The following is a 15630-nucleotide window of genomic DNA, read 5'->3' as shown; positions in this document are numbered from 1 at the left end:
TTTTTTTAGTTAAAAAACAGTGATAGCAAACACCTTTCAGTTTCAGCCAAAATGAAAACATCAGCAGTTTTGCCCACTTTAGGAGAGAAATCTTGCAGTTAAATGAAGCTGCGTTGTGTTCCACTTGTGTATCCTGGGCCGTTTTCCCATGTGTGCCAAGAGGCAGGATTATAGAGATCAGCGACTGAGTCTATCCTCCACACAAGCAGCCAGTGATCAACCAAAATGTGTTATTCCACAGAGAGACGGCCTCGCACTGAAACATGATGGGGTATAAATACACTTTCCACGTGTTTAAAATAGAAATATCATAGAGTCTTAAAGCCCTCTAAAATAATCTGTCAAGAAGAGCTGGGAGGGTGGTTGATGAGATTATGAGACATCCTCCGACTCACCGCGGCTCTTTTGAATGGTTTTGATTCCTAAAATGGTAACAACTGATATTCATATATATATATATACATATATATAAAACTTTAGTAACCAGAGACGATTAGCTTTAAGATACGAGCTAAAATCCCAGAAAAATGAATTTGAAACAAACCTCATAAGCAAATTTTATTTAAAACAACTTTTACTGGTAATCGCACATCATGTTTACTTTCATAAAAGAAAATCATCCAACAGTCTAACAGTTTAACAGTTTCTCAGTCTTAAAAATACATCATTGTCTATTATCATCATATTATTATCTTATTATGAACAGGATATCACTCTTTCTTTGCTTGCTGTGTTGTGGAAAGTCTAACAAACTGTGTTCACAAAGCAACTTTTTAAAATATAATATTAATAAATAATAATAATACTTAAATAAATAAAACTAATTCTAAGCGTTCATAATCATTTCAAATGACCAATTTTCTAATTTTTTCGCCTCCTGTCAGCGCGCCCCATGGCAGCTGTAGGATGTAGCTTATTCCCGCCAGGGGTGTCAGTGTGTGTGTGTTTGGATGGATGATTGTGTTGTAAAGTGCTTTGGGGGGTTAAAAGGACTCTGGTGCTTTTTCAAATACAGTTCATGTGATTACTGTTCTTTGACTTTTTTTTTGTTGTCTTTAAACGTTTGCTGAAGATTGTCTGATAAATAATAATGCTAATGCGTTTTTATCATCGTTAAAACCCTTCCGCAGCCTTCCTCAGACTGCTTTTATAGGAAACAGCCTCTTGTTCTTTCACATTTTTAAACGCTGCTGTCACGCAAACATAAACAGCTGAGTGGATTCCTCTCTCCCTCCCTTCCCCCAGACCGTTCACTCCCACTGCTGTCTTTGTTTGCTTGCCTCTTTGCCTCGGAGGGTTTCCACCCAACAACCTGCTTTCTCGGCCTGCGATTGGTGACCTTGTGGAGGAGGGGGGCGGGGCCGGTGAGAGCTTTACCAGAGCAGGATCAGCTCTCAGCTGTCAGAGAGCTCCAGACTGCAACAGAGCAGCTAGGTTGTGATCTGCTGCATCAGCACCGCTCCAGACTTTAACATCAGAAGGATTTTTGTTTCTCCTTCATGAGGAGGACGGATCGGAGAGGAGTGAACTACAGCTGAGAGCCTGAGCTGTCCTTCTTCCTGCTCTTTGTTTTCAACCAGCAGAATCTCTGGTAGCCAAAACAAGGCGGATCATCACAACAAGACGAGCTCAGCAACATCCTGCAATCCTAGAACAACATCCTGGGACTTTCTATCTGACTGCATCGTGTTCCTGGAGGATAGGGGCCCCCACCACAGCAAGTGTGCGTGACTGAGAAGGCTAATGCCCGCGGTAGTGTGGTCAGAGGAGGATGAGTCCGGCTGTGGAGGCTCAGGCCCAGGAGGCCATGGATGCAGAGCAGAAGCAGAAGCAGCTGCAGCAGCGGCAGTGCTACATGGAGAAAGGGGTGATGCTTGAGCCCTTTGTGCACCAGGTGGGGGGGCATTCCTGCGTTCTGCGCTTTGGAGAGCAGACAATCTGCAAGCCCCTCATCCCCCGTGAGCACCAGTTCTATAAAAGTCTTCCTGCTGCAATGAGGAAATTTACCCCCCAGTACAGAGGTAAATACACCAGGACCTTTGCTGTCATCAACTAGATTTTAGTTGCATTTTTTTAGATCTACGTGCATCTTCTTCTTTTTCTTCTATGTGATGGAAATTCTGCAAGCATCCGTTTGCATCTGTGCAGGTTGTGTGTGAAAAGTGCAATTAGACATTTTAGAGAATAAGTCTTTCTTTTTGTATTGCTTTCTGCAGCACTACTGTATTCGTCCACAGGGGAGCACTGACTGCAAACATGGCTGGTCATGTTTTTAGAAGGCTTTAGTAACTCCGGTATTGTGGTTGAGTAGGTGGTAGCTACTGGTAATTTTCCCGGTTCAAAACCTGCAAGATGAACCAGAAAAACCGGTTTAGATTGTAGCCTTGAAAGTCACAAATCAAAACACACGTCAGGTCGATTAGCAACCCTGTAATGTTCCTGTAGGTGTAAGTACGTGAGTGGATGAGTGTTCCTGAGATGGAATGGAGACCAGTCTAGGGTGTTAGACTGGTTACACTTTTGATGTGATCTCACTCACATTCTTGCGTAGTATGAGGATTGCTGTAAAGTCACTGACACTAGTCAGTGTCAGTGACTAGACACTAGTCAGTGACTTGATGCAATTTGCTGGGTTCCTTATATAGGAAACTTGTTTTTTCTGACTGGCTTAATGAACTGACCTGGATTGGAATGTTTACCATGAGAAGGTCCTTGAGACGACTCTTGTCATGATTTGGCGCTATATAAATAAACTTGAATGGAATTGAATTCTTGTCCAATGAGGCCCAAAATGTCCGCCTCATCCTAACATTTTTCTCTCATTTCAGTCCCATCAAAATATTTCATGAAAATATCACTTTTCATGAATGCCATTTAGACTGGTGCCTTTCCTTACCTGTCTGTGATTGTTAGTGATTAATTTTCACGGTCTGGCTTCTGCTTCTGCAGCAGGAAGACTCAGATCTTGGCTGATGAGGAATTGTAAAAGCAGAAGTCAGGAAGCATTAATTAACTTGTTCTCATGTAGGTTATTTGTTTTAAAGGTAAAGTCCCTTTAGTCATCACACACTGATGAATTACATTACGATCCATCCCTGTGGGGAGTGGTGAGCTGCAACTTTGGCTGCGCTCGGGAACTATTTGGTGGTTTATCCCCCCAGTCCAACCCCTTTAAGCTGAGGTGAAACAGAGAGGCGTTGGGTCCCATTTTTAAAGTCTTTGGTGTGACCCAACCGGGATTTCAACGCCGATCTCCCAGTCCCAGGGTGGACACTATACCACTAGGCCACCAAGATGGTCTGATACCTCAAATACAGTGGTGCACCCAGATAATCTTTATAGGGGTGGCCTTCTACTGAAGCCAAATTCCTTGTAAATGCAAGTTTACTTGGCCAATAAATCTTTAATCTGATCTGAACAGGGCTGGAGGAAATTTGGGGGGGGGGTGGGGGGGGGCACACCAGATTGGTCCATGTGGTTACTCTGGGAGAGTTTAGCCTGTGGCGATGCACTGCATGCATATAGTCTTTTTTTTTTATTAAAAAACAATGTGCATACCACGTTACCTCAAATTTGAAGAACACAACTTTTCACCAAAACATCCACAAAAACTACAGACATTTAAACATTTATTTTGAAAATGTTGAGCCATACATTTTTCATCTGATTATTTATTTACTCTTTAATTGTATATTTTATTGGGCTTCATGTCTGATTAAATAATATGATTTTATAGTTTGTGTGAACATTAATATGATTCATTAAAGATATTTGATCTCCTTTGGTGTGGCCCAGGCCAACCCTGGCCACCCCTTGGGAGCGCCACTGCTGTCACAATCTCCATTACTAGGTTTTTATGATGTTTGCAAGTCATCATTGTTTGTTTGTGCTGAATAAACAAGTTTGTTTGCACTCTAGTTATTCAGTGGTCCATCCCAGCTTCACTACTGAAGCGTTTTGCAGAGTGATTTTTTAAATCCTATCGTTTGTCTTGTTCCTGTTCTAGGTGTGGTGTCCGTAAGCTTCGAGGAAGATGACCAAGGGAATCTTTGCCTCATCGCCTACCCCCTTCACGGTGACCCAGCACCAGATCTAGAAGACCACTCAGCAGACTGTGATTCCAAGAGTAAGATGATCAAATGGGGACAGATGGTGACATCATCGTTGCACATGGACAGTGAACATTACAGCAAAGACGGCAGAAGTCGCCACATCCGTAAAGATAAGGAAAATAGGTGAGGCTGAAGAGAACAATAGGATGTTTTGAATGACTTTTACCTCTCCTGTGATGATTTTAGTGAATTTAAAGTGATTGTGTGTGTGTGTGTGTGTGTGTGTGTGTGTGTGTGTGTGTGTGTGTGTGTGTGTGTGTGTGTGTGTGTGTGTGTGTGTGTGTGTGTGTGTGTGTGTGTGTGTGTGTGTGTGTGTGTGTGTGTGTGTGTGCTGATCAGTGGCCACAAGCTGCAGGACGACATGGAGCTAGAGCGGCGGCAGAAGGCTGAAGTGCTGCACTACAGACTGGAGCACAGTCACAGTAAAACCAGCCCACAGCTCAAACACAACCCCTGGAGCCTCAAGTGTCACCAGCAGCACCTGCAGCGCATGAAGGAGAATGCTAAGCACCGCAACCAATACAGTATCCTTAAACAGCTCAGAGCCATTTCATCTCCGACATTTGTTGTTTTTGGTTCCAAACCAGTCCAGAGCTTAACCTCAGAATCCAGTAAAAAAACAGAGTCAACGTGGGTGAAAAAAACTGCAGCAGTGAAGAGATTTCTTATTGTCGTGATTTAGTTTGGCCCAATAAAGCAGATTTGAGTTTTAAGTACTGTGATTTTAGACTTTGCTCTCCTTGACTTAGCGCCTCAGAATTCATCTTATTAGAGAACCTGACCTGGAGGCACTCGGTGCCGTGTGTGCTGGACCTGAAGATGGGCACACGGCAGCACGGCGACGACGCTTCAGAGGAGAAGAAGGCCATGCAGATACGCAAGTGCCAGCAGAGTACGTCAGCATTAATAGGGGTCCGCCTCTGTGGCATGCAGGTCAGCGCAGCCTTTGTGATAAATCAAATGTTTTCTGCAATTTATGACTAAAATTCAAAAGTTTGCTTTCTAACAGTTAATGTTTCTTGGTCACTGCAGGTGTACCACTCTGACACCACTCAACTCATGTTCATGAACAAGTACCATGGCCGCAAGCTGACCCTGCTCGGTTTCAAAGAGGCCTTGTTCCAGTTCTTCCACAGCGGGCGGCGCCTGCGACACGAGCTGCTGTCTCCGGTGCTGAGCAGACTCCGAGAGATGCAAGCTGCCCTGGAAGCCTGCGAGTCGTACCGCTTTTATTCCAGCTCCCTGCTCATCATCTACGATGGAGCATCACACAGAAAACACACACGCCGACGCACCCAAGACGGGCTCTCTGAAGATGAAGAGGAGGAGGACGATGAGGAGGAGGTGGAAACCGAACCTAACATGGATGAGGAGGAGGATGAAGAGGAGGAAGTGGCAGGTGCACTTGGCTTTCCTCATAGCCCCTCCACATCCAGCGATAGCTGCAACAGCAGTGGGAGCTCGGGTATGGGCCAGTCGCGATCGGACCCCTGCAGTTCTGCGGTGGACGTCAGAATGATTGACTTTGCTCACACCACCTGCAGACATTACAGAGAGGACAGTGTGGTCCACGAGGGCCAGGACAGCGGATACATCTTTGGTCTCCAGAACCTGATCACCATCATCTCTGAGCTGGAGAACCAGAGCGCAGACTGAGCGGACACAAAAGCACACAGACTCAAACACTGAAGCACTTAACTCTCAGAGCATTGCAGGAACAGACGAGCAGACTGCAAACGGAACAGATTTCTACTTGTGGCTTCAGCTGTTTTTTGATGCCTCCCTGTTTCCACCATCAGTGCTCTTCTCTGTTTTTGTTCATGTCTGAAACAAACTTCACAAAACACAAAGCAGCCACCCGAGGGAACAGTGCAAAGATTCATCCAGCATTCTGTTTATGAACTATGAAGGACAAGGGTAGGCCGCAAATAAAAGCAATTCAAGTTTGGGACAGAAGGTTTTTTTGTGTCAGATTTCCAAAGAAAGTGTAGTTCTGCTCATGGGAACATTCTGGAAGATCTTCTGCAGACTGAGACAGGGCTGTTAAAGGCAGGGACGCTCTTCACCATGCCGTCATTCGTCTGTTTGTCTCCTAAATCCATGTAATTCTCAGAGATAGAGTTATTTATTTCATTTGTTTCATAAAATAAAAACGCTGAACGAGAGTAGTACATTCCATATTATTATCATGCCAGTAAACATATTAATTATAATGGGTTTTTTGACAAGTTGGATACCTATCCTGTTTATCTGTGTGGTCCACGATTTGTGGAAGGGAAATTAAAATCTTTGTGGTAACATCAACTTCATCTTTCTATTCATTTTAGTTGTTGCTCGTGGAGTCGGTCGGGAAGTTTGCGTAAATTTGAATGCCACAAAAATCAAATGTTATGTAAACAAGCACAAAGTAGGACATATCCCTGGGTGTGTGAAAGGATGAGTTTTATTAAAGGGCCTTCACTTCCTACTTTATGTGTTGCATGGGATGTAATGCTCCATAAATATATCTTTAGCTTTCATTTCTCTCGGTTTAGAAAACTAACTGCAGAGCTGATGATGTACATTTCAACAAGGGGTCGATGACAGTGCCCTGAGGTTCCTCCACCAGTCTCAGACATCTCCAACGGGTCTGACTGCAAGGAGGTGAATCATCCGCTGTGAGTCAGAAGCAAAAGGTTTCTCTTTGTGAGGGGATAAAATAACTAAAGAAGCACTCAAGCAGAGGGGTTTGCTTCAGTCCCGTGGAGCGTGCTGCTGCACTTGTGACATGTCTGACTCAGAAATCTCAGCACAAATACCTGTTCACAGGGAGGAAACTCAAATGGTTTGAATGTTAATACAAACAGACATCTTACAGCTGCAGCTGAATAAGTATTAGCCATCCACATCTAACATGACCAACATAATAACGCCTGTAATTTAGTCAGTTTGACTGATTTTGAAATAAATATATCAGTGTTCGTAGCTCAGAGTCCTCCCCAGAACTCCAAGTGGGAACCAATGACATGATCTATTTGTATTAATTGTTGCCATCAAGTCACACCTTTGTCATTGAATTGAAGCTTTACTGACCAGCAGCAGAAAATCTGCTGCAACCAGTAATGAGCCTTAGCAACCCCCCCAAAAAAAAAAAAATAGCAAAAACTCGGGTTTGCAGATGAGGAGATGCTAATATGCTAATTGGTATGACCAGCTGAGAGTTTGATGGGCTGCTCGTTATGAATGGCTGAATGATTGCATGTGTGTGTTACTGATGGCCTGCATTGTTTTATATTAAAAAATGAAAAACAACAAAAATTCTTTACAAATAAATAAATAAAACAAGAGGATAACTTCATTTTGTAGAACATAAACCAACGGAGATACAAGGGTGGGAAATTTATCCAGTCATTAATGATTTCTCAAGCTGGATTTTGTAGTTATTGTGAGATTTTTACCTTTTTCAACACATTACAGCACACAAAACCCAATTAACTGATTGGCACATGCTTGTTTTACACTGTAAGCCAGCCCGGGCTTGTTGAATTAGTAATCCATTCACACTGTAGCACACCAGGTCAAACTGCATGGGCATTTATTTTTGCAAGTCTGTGTTTATGTTTATTTGTTTGCCAGACGCTTTTATCCAGAGCGACGTACAATAGTTAATCTATAGGGCATGTTGTGATCTGTGAGGGAAACCGGAGTACACGGAGGAAACCATGCATGGGAAGAACATGCAACTCCACGCAGAAAGGCCGCAACCGAGTTTCGAACCTGCAACCTGCTTGCTGCGAGACAAAAATGCTAACAACTACGCCACCATGCAGCCCTAGGTCAGACTAGATCGACATTGCAGTAGCCTCTGGGCACATTGCTGTCGTTTTTCATTGAGTTTTCCTTTTTCTTTTCTTTTAAGGCTTTTGTGTAAGTGAAGTCCCGGAAAGGGAAGAAGACAGGTTGGGGGACAGGAACAAACAGTAGCAGTAACATAGCTCTGAAGCACGCATGCCAGTAATGGGCTGTTCTACACGGGGAAGATTAATCAACGAGTGAGAAAACGGATAAATGGAGCAGATAAGCTCCTTCATCTCTGCTCCATGAGGGAGGTGGGGTTACATAACAACCAGGGTCAGTAGGACCATCAGCCATCACAGTTATCCCATCCTGTCACCGTATTCATAATGACATCGGTTTTCACCAAATGAACGGTTTAATCGAAATATCACACTTTCTAAATCACTACATCTCGTGTGTGTGTTCATCTGCTGCCTTGTGAGGTTGTCGCAAGAAGTGGAGCACTTGCATAACAGTGGTTAAAATCGCTATGGCAACCGCAGCTGGGAATGGAAGAGTGTCAGTGTTTTGTGTCCCTGGTCACATCCCTGTTCGTTAAAATACGATACACTTTCTGTCAGTCTGACCTCCATTCATCAAATCTGCCCCAAAGTCCCAGCCAGTGTTTGCATAATCTACACATTTGGATGAAATTATGTTGGTGAAATCCTTCAGCACAAGAGTTGTATGAATATGCTTCACAAAAGAAACGGTACAAAAGCTGTCCATCCATCCATCCATCCATCTGTAGCTCCCTTCTACCATCACTTGTCAATAAGACACTTAAACTGAGGAAATGTCTCACTCCCAACCAAAGTGGTACATTTTGTCATTTTCTATTTGAGATCCAGAAAAGTTCATATCTTTTCCAGCATTGGCAGGAACTGAGGGGGGGGGGGGGGGGGGGGGGTCCTGGTCCTGGCGGGTACATGGTTAGCTTTACAAACTAGCTTCAGGATAGTCCAAGGAGCTTTGAAAGAAAAGCGTCTGGACTTCTTTGAGTTGCTTGAAGACGTTTCACCTCTCATCCGAGAGGCTTCTTCAGTTCTACCCCCCACTCCGCTCCGCTCCGACATGAACGCCGGAGCAAAATCGGTCCCGTTGTAGTCAATCAGAGCAATTCCATTACTGCGGCCGTGCTCCGGCAGTGCGGCGCAGTGCGCCACCCTCTGTTCCGGCGTCCGGCAAAAATAGAATCTATCCTATTTTTGCCGGATAGATGGACAGAAATCACAACCGCCCAACAGGAAAAGGAGCAAGCACAACTTCCGTTTTTCACAATAAATCGAGAAACAAAAGACGTTTTTTGTTTCATATGCACAGGTTTAACATCTTTTAACAACTATCAATGGCGGCTGAAGTTTAAATGCACAAAAATAAGCCATAAATACAGTTTCTACTATCAAAGTAGTCACACTTTGTTGATCCAAACACTGCTGATCTCTCAACACAAATGATGGGCAGATTAAACAGTTCATGCCGATGCTTCTCCCACACAACGGGTGCTTGGATCTAACTTCCGCGTTTATTGCTCGGACTGTATTGCAAGATCTCGAAAATCTCGCGCATGCTTGTTTGCCCACCTCAGGTCTCCGCACCGGAGCGCAGCCGTTGTAAAGCGGGTACCAGTAAAAATTGAGTTCGGAAGCGAGCGGCTGCGGAAGGCGGGGGCGGACCGGAGCAGAGCAGAGCGGAGGTAGTGGAATTTGGGGGTAAGGTCAAATGGTGGAGAGCCCCAGATTCAAACCCAGTGGGAATTTCTCCCTGAAGAGGGAACAAAAGACCCCCTGATGATCTTCTACAGAAACACATGAGCCCAGATGTGAGGGTGGGTGTGGGTCCCATTCAGCCAGAGTTTCGGGTGAGCTCATTGTGAAGCCTGGCCCCACCCTGTCATGTGAAGTCCTGAGGTCAGATGGCCCAGGATATGCGTGGGCGTTGAGGCATCTGGGAATGGATCTCAAAACTGGATTATAGATGGCAGACAGTTGGTGTCGTAAACCACCGCCTCTGTTCAAAGATGGTTGCTCACAGTGGACATAAATGGCTTCCTTTACTCCTCTTTCAAACCATCTGTCCTCTCTGTCCAAAATGTGAACTTTGGCATCCTCGAAAGAGTGACCTTTGTCCTTTAGATGCAAATGAACTGCTGAGTCCTGTCCCGTGGAGGTGGCTCTTCTATGTTGTGCCATGCGCTTGTGAAGCGGCTGTTTGGTTTCTCCGATGTAGAGGTCTGGGCATTCCTCGCTGCACCGTACAGCATACACCACATTGTTCAGTTTGTGTTTAGGAGTTTTGTCTTTCGGGTGAACCAGTTTCTGTCTGAGTGTGTTGCTGGGCCTGAAGTACACTGGTATGTTGTGTTTGGAGAAAACCCTCCTGAGTTTCTCTGATACACCGGCTACATAGAATGAGAGGTGAAACATCTTCAAGCAACTCAAAGAAGTCCAGACGCTTTTCTTTCAAAGCTCCTTAGACTACAATGACCTGGATGACTGAGAACCTTCACAGACATATAGCTTCAGGATAGGCAACAAACAAATTCATTTCTACATTACTGTTTCATAATTACACAATAGAATAAAACTGATTAGTTGTTGCATTAACATTTGACATGACATAGTTCTGTTTTAAAAATTGGATTCTTGTAATAATTATTTCATATTTCATTAACAATACATTTGCAATCTCAAAGTGCTAAACAACCATAAAAATCATTAAGTTGCAATGAAATTAAATAAAAATTAAATGTGTGAAAAGGTTTAACCAGGAGCAGAATTTTAATTGACCTGGACTAAAAAAAATGATAAAAAATAAAAATATATATCTATATATTATTTACATTTATATATTTTTTTGTATTTATTGACACAATAAAGGTGCATGGTGATGTGTAGTTTGATTGAGACGGTATCAGGATTTGCAGTCACATAGACTTTATACATGGATTAACACAATCATTTGCCCAGATTAACTTCCAAGAATGCAAACAGAGAAAAATAAAAATTGAAAGTTCAGTAAGTTTCCTAATATTGTGTGTCTGACTGAAAGTCAGTAACAAGGCCATCAAACATTAACCATTTCAGTTTCACTTGTAAAAGATTTGTAGAAAAGTGTGTGTGTGTGTGTGTGTGTGTGTGTGTGTGTGTTTTATTTGATAACAGTCTATGTTGTAATAGCTCTACAAGAAAAACATGCAGACATTTGGCTGAGTGGAATTCAAATGAATAAATGTGGAAAAATAAAACATTTTCAATACTTTTTATAGAACTTTTACATTTCTTGCTTTTAAGACACAAGCTACCTTCATGGTGAGTCTGGAATTTTAGGGGGAAAAAATCTCCAGTTGTACAAATCCACCTAACTAACTACAGCAAGACTTGTAAATATCAAATATTTATTAAAAGATCATTTAATTTATTTTTGTAATAAAAATATTTATTCTAACTTGGTTTCAAGCAATGTGATCCAGAATTTCTGCCCTCATGTCATTCAACAGGACCCTTGTATAACTTCTATTGGATGTGATTGGATTAATTATTTATTATGTGTTAAAAATGTCAAACAGGGCATAAAGCCCCTAAAACCAGACCTCCCGCCTCATGGGATCTAGAGAAATGAACAGTAAAAGAGAGTGAAGGTAAGGTGTCATTAAAGTGTTGTATAACTGTTGCCGTGACGCTACACTGGGCGTCAGAGCCTGGCGTTGGCCTCCGGCTGATGTTGGATGCACATCATGCTGATCCACCTGTCAAAGTTATTTACACCAAGCTCTTAATTACGGTAATGAACCATCACTGGAACAAATGATTTGTAAAGACACCGTTTATTTAAGCTCACCCATGAAGGTCGAATCCTGCGCACCCTTTCAGATCGAGCATTGGGTGCTAATGTGGCTTTGCGTTACAGTGCCAGACCTCAGATGGATTAAACTGGGATTACAGCCGTTTGAGCTTCAGAGGGGATATAGATAAATGCTGTAAAATACATAAAACCATGAAACACTTTGTAATCACAAGTGTCTGCCAAAACAGAAGAAAAAAATAAAGCATGTCCAAGTTTCAGTGATGCAGACAAACCAGAGTCGAGTTGTCACCGAAAATGGGTTTAGACTCATTTCTGATGTTGATCTCCAGCATGTCATGGCCTCTGACGAAGATGTTTGTTTTCTTTTTCTGTGCATCAGAATCTAAAACAAACAAGAAAAACCTGAAATTGTATCAATCAGGAGCAGCTGCAGATGAGCTGATGTGTTTGCAGCATCTCCGTTGTCACCTCGCACTCCTCAGACACACTGCTCTTCTGTGTCGCTCACCCTCCCTGACATCACTGCATGTGTCTGACAACATGTGGGTGAAAACCAGCGTGGTGAGGGATCCGTTGTGAAAACAAGGCCGGAGCAGATTTTACAACAGCAGCAGTTCATGAACATGCTGACTTTCTAAGATCTGTTCTGCACGTGAAGCTGATGCTTTTCTTGACATAAAAACTTCTGACAGACTCTAGCTGTCTGTGTCTGATGTGGCTAACTCAGATAAATATGTCATTTAACAATCATTCTCTCAAACTACAACTGGACTTCCTGACGTGTGAAGATCTCTGATGTTTCGTCCTCCGGCGCTCCACATGGACATGCCCTAAGTCCCCTCATGTACACACTTTTTACACGTATGAAGTGATTATTATATGTGCAAGATGTGCAGAACCCGAGCCACTCTTCAGTGTGTGTGTGTGTGTGTGTGTGTGTGTGTGTGTGTGTGTGTGTGTGTGTGTGTGTCAGAGCCGTGTCCAGGACTTTTAAAATGGGGTGGCCCATGTGGGGCACTTGTTTATGCAAGGGTGGCACCAATGGTTATTTTTATTTATTTATTTACACAAATCGTTTATTTATTTATTTACTTTCTAGTGAATTTTGGAGTTTCACATTGCACAATCACCATTTTTTTCTATTCATCTTCTAGTTTTGTGGTGGTTAGCAAGTCACTTCTTGTTGCATTACTGCCACCAACTGGAGATGAGTGGGACTCTAAATACTATTTATGTGAATATGAAAAAATAATAAATAATATTAATACTACAGAAATGTTCTTTAGGCCTGGGCTAGAAGACGATGTTAAAGGTGCATGCTACCACACACTATTTTTGGAGTTTACAACCCAAGCCTTTTGTCGACAATGTAAAGTCAGTTTAAACTGGAACTTAGTAGGGTGGCACCTGGGGGTGGCCAATCAGATTCTAAGGGTGGCATGTGCCACCCCAGGCCACTCCCTGGACACGCCCCTGGTGTGTGTGTGTGTGTGTGTGTGTGTGTGTGTGTGTGTGTGTGTGTGTGTGTGTGTGTGTGTGTGTGTGTGTGTGTGTGTGTGTGTGTGTGTGTGTGCGTGTGTGTGTGTGTGTGTGTGTGCGTGTGTGTGTGTGTGGTGTCGGAGGCTCAGTGTGATCCCAGCTCTGTATTCATCCCTCTGAATTAAATAGATATTTACAAACCATCTGACAGATGTGAAGGTGTGATGATGAAATTCTTCTCGGCCTCAATTCCAGCCTCGCCTTGGGTTTCCCACAGAAGCAAAACGTGACTGAAAACATTTATAATCTATTTCACACACACACACACACACACGCACGCACGCACGCACACACACACACACACACACACACACACACAGACTAATCTAGTTATCGAGGCAACAGCGTCCCCTTGTGGTGGTTTATAATACATGTAGGCCCACACGCTGAGTGTACACTCACAAGACGTCACCTTTTGCCTTCAGAATTGCGTTAATTCTTCATAGATTCAACAAGGTGTTGGAAACACACCTCACAGTTTTTGATCCATATTGACATGATAGAATCACACAGTTGAGATTGGTATTTTCCCACGTGCGGAAATTTGGAGTTGCTGCACATCAGTGTGCACTTTGGACGAGGAAGATGGGTTGTGAGTGGTTTAACACTGGGGGTGTCCTTGGATTTTATTCTACTAAAACCTGAAGTTCTGCTTTGACTCTTGTACCCAGATGTATGGGGAGAAGAGTCATTTGAATGAATGGGTGTGGTTCTCACAGGGAAATAGCAGTAAGCAACCTAATGATTTTTCTCAGAGTTGTTACACTTAGTTTCAACACAAATGGAAAGAAGTTAAACGAAAAGCACTAGGCAGTTTAGATGTTTCTTTGTGGGAAAACTCAAAATATCTGTTTCCAGTGGGAATAATATTACAATAAAGCCGTTATAGCTGTCAATATGATATCTCTCAGCCTTGATGGGATCACCTTACAAAGGGGGTTCTCAATCCTGGTCCTGGAGCTGGAGGGCCAGTGTCGGTACAGGATCTGCTCGGGGTCCTTCGACTGCCGATGACGTCACATTACAGCAAATCTACTCGGCTTTCACACATACGTTTTGGAAAGACATCAGCAGTTTTAATAAATTCTTGTTGGTTAACACCTAAACGTTTTCTTTATAATTGTAATTTGTTAATAAAACACCATATTATCTATGTTTAGTAAAGAATGTGAAACTGCATAAAACCAACATCGGACTGACAAAAAATAGAACAGTTCATATATGTGAAGCCACATCTGTTTGTATTAATGTGGAGTTCGTCTGTATATTCCCTTAGTTGTTATCTAAATACATCATTTGACTCAAAATATTGCTTGGTGTCTTTCAGTAAAGTTCTTATATTTTATTTTGCCCTATTTCATCAACATCAAGAGCTTTTGAGGGTCACCGTTTATCATTTGCTTTTATTTTACATTTCCTTTAGAAATTCAAATGTATTTTCTCCAAAAAGTGTTGATTTTTGGACTACAGGACTACAACCACTAAGACTACGATCGCAAATTTGTTCTGACCAATCAAAATCATAACATGACAGCGTAACTTCCGTAAGCTTCATGTTCAGCCAATCAACTACTTTGACGTCATCGGCAGTCGAAGGACCCCGAGCCGATCCTGCACCCAAACAGATCCTGTACCGACACCGGTATCCAGCAGGTTTTAGGTGTTTCTCTGCTCCAACACACTTCATTGAATGGTTGAATCACCTGTGCAGCAGCTCATCAGGCTCTGCAGAAGCCTGTTAATCACCTGCTGATTGAATCAGGTGTGTTTAAGCAGGGAACCAACTAAAACACGCTGGATACCGGCCCACTGTAATAAATAGACACATTTCTCTTTTCTAGCTTTTACTGGGCAGGGCTGTCTCATATTTGTATTATCGTCATTCTTGACTTTCTGTGTTTCATTGATGATGATGATGATGATGATGATGATGATGATGATGATGATGTCTATGATGATGATGATGATGATGATGATGATGATGATTAACCAGTTTTTTATTTTACTTTAAGTGGTACTGGGGTGACTATTTCACTAGAAACCTTCGTTTTGGTTGTATTCATTTGGTTTAATTTATTTCATTAATATTTTTTTACCCATGAAAATAAAGTGTTTATTTTCAGCGCAGCTGTACCAGATGGGCGGGGCTAACATGTTTGCCGCTCCCACTGGGGCTTTTTCAAACTGCAGCGCCCTCTGGCGGAGTGGAGCGCATTTTCGTTTTCCGCAGTTTTTCTGAAAATATTAAAGATTAAAGAAATGCAATTATGAAGTGTTGTCGTTTGTTTACCACTCTAAAGAGAGCGTGGCTCCAGACAAGAGTGCTGGCGGCCTGCAGTGTGTAGGACGTGGCGTC

At 42.8% G+C, this 15630-nt stretch overlaps 1 protein-coding gene across 1 annotated transcript; it reads left to right on the top strand.

Annotated features, from left to right (window-relative positions):
* Nucleotides 1-1542: 1542 nt before the first annotated feature.
* Nucleotides 1543-6416, top strand: LOC107384932 (inositol hexakisphosphate kinase 2). The gene is made up of 5 exons (XM_015958453.3): nt 1543-2021; nt 4007-4235; nt 4452-4636; nt 4870-5045; nt 5145-6416. Exons 1-5 carry the CDS (start codon nt 1772-1774, stop codon nt 5766-5768), a joined length of 1464 nt encoding a protein of 487 aa, XP_015813939.1. The 5' UTR covers nt 1543-1771; the 3' UTR covers nt 5769-6416.
* The last annotated feature ends 9214 nt before the right edge of the window (nt 6417-15630 follow it).

The sequence above is a fragment of the Nothobranchius furzeri genome, chromosome 3 (genome assembly GCF_043380555.1).
Source record: "Nothobranchius furzeri strain GRZ-AD chromosome 3, NfurGRZ-RIMD1, whole genome shotgun sequence".
NCBI classification, from domain to species: Eukaryota; Metazoa; Chordata; class Actinopteri; order Cyprinodontiformes; family Nothobranchiidae; genus Nothobranchius; species Nothobranchius furzeri.
This window is presented reverse-complemented; position numbering and strand designations above follow the sequence as displayed.

Bases quoted from the DNA above. Each gene is read 5' to 3' on its own strand.
- LOC107384932 (XM_015958453.3), top strand. From the start codon at position 1,772: ATGAGTCCGGCTGTGGAGGCTCAGGCCCAGGAGGCCATGGATGCAGAG. The intron at 2,022-4,006 runs GTAAATACACCA...TTCCTGTTCTAG, and splicing joins ATTTACCCCCCAGTACAGAG to GTGTGGTGTCCGTAAGCTTC. The intron at 4,236-4,451 runs GTGAGGCTGAAG...TGTGCTGATCAG, and splicing joins CGTAAAGATAAGGAAAATAG to TGGCCACAAGCTGCAGGACG.